This window comes from Musa acuminata, chromosome BXJ1-3 (genome assembly GCF_036884655.1).
Source record: "Musa acuminata AAA Group cultivar baxijiao chromosome BXJ1-3, Cavendish_Baxijiao_AAA, whole genome shotgun sequence".
Classification (NCBI taxonomy): Eukaryota; Viridiplantae; Streptophyta; class Magnoliopsida; order Zingiberales; family Musaceae; genus Musa; species Musa acuminata.
In genome coordinates this window covers 8387364-8391854 of record NC_088329.1, presented here as the reverse complement: position 1 = coordinate 8391854, position 4491 = coordinate 8387364, and the positions used below count along the sequence as shown (strand labels likewise).

The window sequence follows — 4491 nt, the reverse complement described above, 5'->3', positions numbered from 1 at the left end:
TGAATTGATCATTCCAATTCCAATTTCATGATAATTCTGAATCCGATCCCAATGAACAACCCAAATGCAATATAAGTGATTTTATCCATAGAAAATAATTACGTTAGTCCAATTATAAAACATAAATATAGCAAAACATGTAACAGATGACTAGACATATGCCGATTCACCGAGTGAATCATAGGGGCGGCAAAGTATTAATTGAATTTGTAAGAAGCTTGAATCCATATTCTGATAACAATGGACACAAATGAACCAACAGCAAACTGATACGAATATCTGTTACATTGAAAATTCAATAAAGTTCGTAATTTGAATTCAATAAAGTTCTAATCTCAAATATTGTAAAAAAATTCACAGGTTGAATTTATCGGAAGTGAAAATTCGTAAACTTTCCATCACCGATCGAAGCCGATCAGATATGTTAGTGTAAATCCATCTCTGTGCAGCCTCACCAAGTCCATCAGGGAAAGTCTTTGGCCATCCTAAAGTCTGGAGACATCCATCTTGAGTGGCAGCAATGGCTTCCTGCTTTAAGCTTGGAAGGTCAAACTCAATTGGTTCACCAATTACAATTCGGATTTCTTTATTGCAAAGAGGCAACGGTGGCCTCCTTCCAAAAAATGATTTCTCTGGCATGACCTGTAAGTTTGATAAGATGACTTGAACAACATCAAAAGAGTAAATGTTCTCATCATTGACTTGGAGCCAGGATGAGACTGAGGTTTAAGATGAAAACAAAATATATAGCAAACAGACCAATACAAAGGTATAGTTTGTAGTTGTACAAGTGTGGTAGTCTAAAGAATATCAGGTTCCAATTGGATCCAAAGAGTTTAATATGGTAACTCAGACATAAAAAGGTTACGGAAAAAAACCTTTTCAAAACCAGAGTGGATGATTGGCAAGACTATAGGCGTGATGGGTGCACGTACAATGAGACTGGCTGTTCCCCACTTTAGACGCCTTATGGGAGCTTTATCTTGACACACCTTTCCTTCTGGAAATGTATGCAACTGTTTAAACATAATGATGAACTCCATGATAATTCAACCATTTATTTCCTCAGAAAAGAAAAACAACATCAACTAGATAACGATAGCAAAAAATCGCAAAGCAACAAAAACAATACCCAGCCTCCATGATTTAACACTTCAAGAGCTTCGTTCATATGTTCTTGATATATTCCACCACCCCTGATTATTGGTATGCATTTTCCTGTAAACTTAATCTCTTAAGAGAAACATGATGGAGAATCAGCCAATAATATGGCTGCATACAATAATTGAAGGGCTGTATGCAGTCCATTTAAACCAGTAAGGAGTAGATCAAAATTTAATGTTTGACAAAAGAATATTTTTGTCACTAGACAAATTGATAGACTGTCAGATAATTTAAAATCCTTTTAAAAATAGAAAATAACCAGACAATTCAGATATTTTTTCAATAAAAACAACAAAAAAAGTAAATGATGCACAATAATTGAAAGACATAATCAAACCTGTCTTAAACAAATTGCACAGACATGCAAGGATTGTACTTGGTAGTTCCACATTTAAACAATAACAACAAAATCTAAAGAAAATATATAATGTACAAAAACCAGAAATGAAAAGCAGGCCGATATTCCAAAGATGTATGATCAGTCAAACAAAACCTATGCTTCATAAGTTTGTAATTACTTATATTACAATACATATTGTTGAATGTTTTCTTAAAGATCACGGCTGTTCCTCTCCGTCTGTCTGCTTTGCATAGATAAGTTGTTTCCTGCCATTTAGTTATCTTGAGAGCAGTGTCATCCATCATATCATTTATTTATTTTTTTAAATTCTATTGAAAGGTAGAGAATGTTGTGTAGTTGGGAACAGTGTACGTGTATGTTCATTCTCTGAACAAGATCCAACCAAGACTGTTTGGAAGTAACTGATCATATAATCATGATCGCATCATTAACATTTTGCTCCAGCAACTAAGAACATAATTAATTGTATAATTTAAAAAGAACAAGGTTATACAAATATTCAGCAGAAGTTCAGGGTTATCAGTCAAGTAAACTAGATTGCAATCAGTATCAATTTCTTGATTCTTAACTGCTGACTAGCTCATGCAACCCGTATTCTCCAGTTGGCTGGTACTTCAAAGTCTGCAATGTCCAAGACCCTATTGTTGTTACATGGAACAGCACGAAGATTTTACTTATGAGTCAATAGGAGGTGCCACTAGTTTCTTACTTGCTCTTCAAAGGCAATATATCCAACTAAAGAAACCTTAGAATTTTACAAACAACAACACACATAAAACAAAAGAATGACACTCATATAGTACTAACTGAATAGAAGAAACTTGATGCACAAGCAACTTAAAATCTGAGTATCAGTCTGAGGGCGAGCAATCTTACCAAGTCGAAATATGTAGGAAAACAGTTTATTTTTGAAGCATATGTCCTCTGCCGCCAGAACCCACCTTGCAAATTTTGCATCCATAGATGGAAATCCCTTAAACCCCCACATAAGAGGGTCATCCAACCTGTTTTACAATGCAAAACTAGGCAATCTATTTACTGCAGAGTATAAAGACAAGACAAACAGAAACAGTGCTCATATATTGAACATAACAATGCCCAAAATAAATAAGTAGACTAATACAACGACATTACAACGATACATGCAGAGAAATATCATAATATATTGAAACCATTCACAATGTTTCTACTGCAAGATATCTATCTGTTAAATCTCAAATTCCTAGCTTAGGTACTCATAATAACAGGATCCATTCACTAATATTGTCTGCTTGGCTAAGTCAGGAGTTATCACTGAATTTGGAGAGAACATCTAAGCTGCTAACAAGGCCTTGCAGTCATAAATGTTAATCCGAACAAAGAGCCCAAGGAACAAAAGAAAAACTAAGATCAGTTTGTTACACTACATTGTTAAAATGTAGCACAAGTAATCTTGAAATAATTAAAAATTGCACTTGGTATTTTTTGAGGCAGTTCAGTGCTAAAGTTTACAGACTAGATCATCTTACGTAATGAAATTTTGTATCAGAAGTCATGTCACTAGTAATGGTTTAAACTTGTACAATACCACACAGCTATTAAGGCAAAGTTTGCCAGGTATTGACAGAGACAAAATAAATGGATAACCATTTCCTTCCTCAATCTAGTTTTTCTTCTTCCCATCCTCGGCCATATATTTAATGTGCTACAATGAAGTAAATGCTACTTCTAATTCATCTGAGCACAGAAATTTACATTATCTGATATGCTCGAAGATTCAAGGGAAGACTTCAAATGGCCTAGGTTTTCCGAGCAACTCAAGAGCATCAGCCTAGACTAACCCACAATGTGTCACCAAGAATCAAGATTCCACATGCTAATCCCACCTTTAGTTCCAGACTAACTGGCCCTCTTCTTGGATAAACCTACCAAAATTAGTTCCTGAGAAAAGGTTGAACAGTTTACCAACCGCTCAAATCAATTTAAACTTATTCCACTTGAAAGCGCATAACATCTCCAAACAATCAAGAATCATTGAATCAACTTCCTAACTCTCAATTTTTTCCTTGAATAAGCTGGTGAATTGTTTTTTCCATAGAGATCGGATTCGTAATCCAAGATTGGTTGACTAAGGGATAAAGTTCGAAGTTAACTATCCTGACGGGCTATCAAGCGACGGAGGAACCAAAACACCGTGCACCGTCTATAAGACTTTGTGAAAGAAACAAGCGATGAAGCTTTTATGAGGATACCAACAAAATAACAACAAGATCCTGCTTTCGATTCATGGGAGGGAAAGAGACTCACGTTGACATGTGGTTGCTGACGGTGAGGAGGGGAACGCCAGGTGGGCGGAACTTGACAAGGTGGAGGAGGGCTTGGGGGTTGTGGACGGAGGTGGAGTTGAGGCAGGAGGTGACGGTCTTGGCGAAGGCTCCCACCGCCAAGACCACAAGCGCCCGCGGGATCCCACCCAGGTACTCCGCCCGCCCCGCCCACTCCATTATCCTCCTTCCCATCCAGCATACGAATCCGATCGACCGATCCGTGTCAAACGAAGAAGAAAGAAAGAAGGAGGAATCAACGGCGAGGCTGCGGAGGATAGAGATTGGAGCTTTGGAGGCTCGTCCCCTCTCCCCTCCGGTCCCCAGTTCTTATGACTCTCCAGTCTTCGGCAGCGGCGGTCCAAAAGGGTGACTCGCACGAGACTACAGCTCGGTATTGAGCCAAGCCCAGTCTAAGACCCACTACAAGCATGGCTTGAAGTCCCGGGCTCAATCCTAAAAGCTAATCCGTCTCAAAGAGAACAAAACCTAATTACTTGACTTAATCGAAATAAAGCGGGACCTTTGGGACTCACCAGGGGGCCCGCAGTATTAACCAATTGAGAGGCAGGTAGCCGACGCAAAGAAACTATAAGCGGGTTGGATAAAACAATACCTCAGGGTAAAGAGTGCCTTCTCGTCCTCAACCATTCTCCACAGCTC

General features: G+C 38.3%; 1 protein-coding gene across 2 annotated transcripts; it reads right to left on the bottom strand.

Moving 5' to 3' along the window:
* Positions 1-267: 267 nt before the first annotated feature.
* Positions 268-4231, bottom strand: LOC135620385 (N-acylphosphatidylethanolamine synthase-like). Of its 2 annotated transcripts, XM_065123314.1 has the most exons (5): positions 3812-4231; positions 2402-2529; positions 1133-1218; positions 879-1016; positions 268-642 (listed from the first exon to the last, which is right to left on the bottom strand). In XM_065123314.1, exons 1-5 carry the CDS (start codon positions 4021-4023, stop codon positions 355-357), a joined length of 852 nt encoding a protein of 283 aa, XP_064979386.1. In that variant the 5' UTR covers positions 4024-4231; the 3' UTR covers positions 268-354. The 2 variants fall into 2 exon arrangements, with proteins under 2 accessions (XP_064979386.1, XP_064979388.1); XM_065123316.1 differs by lacking the exon at positions 1133-1218 and having other exon boundaries at positions 879-1000.
* Between the last annotated feature and the right edge of the window lie 260 nt (positions 4232-4491).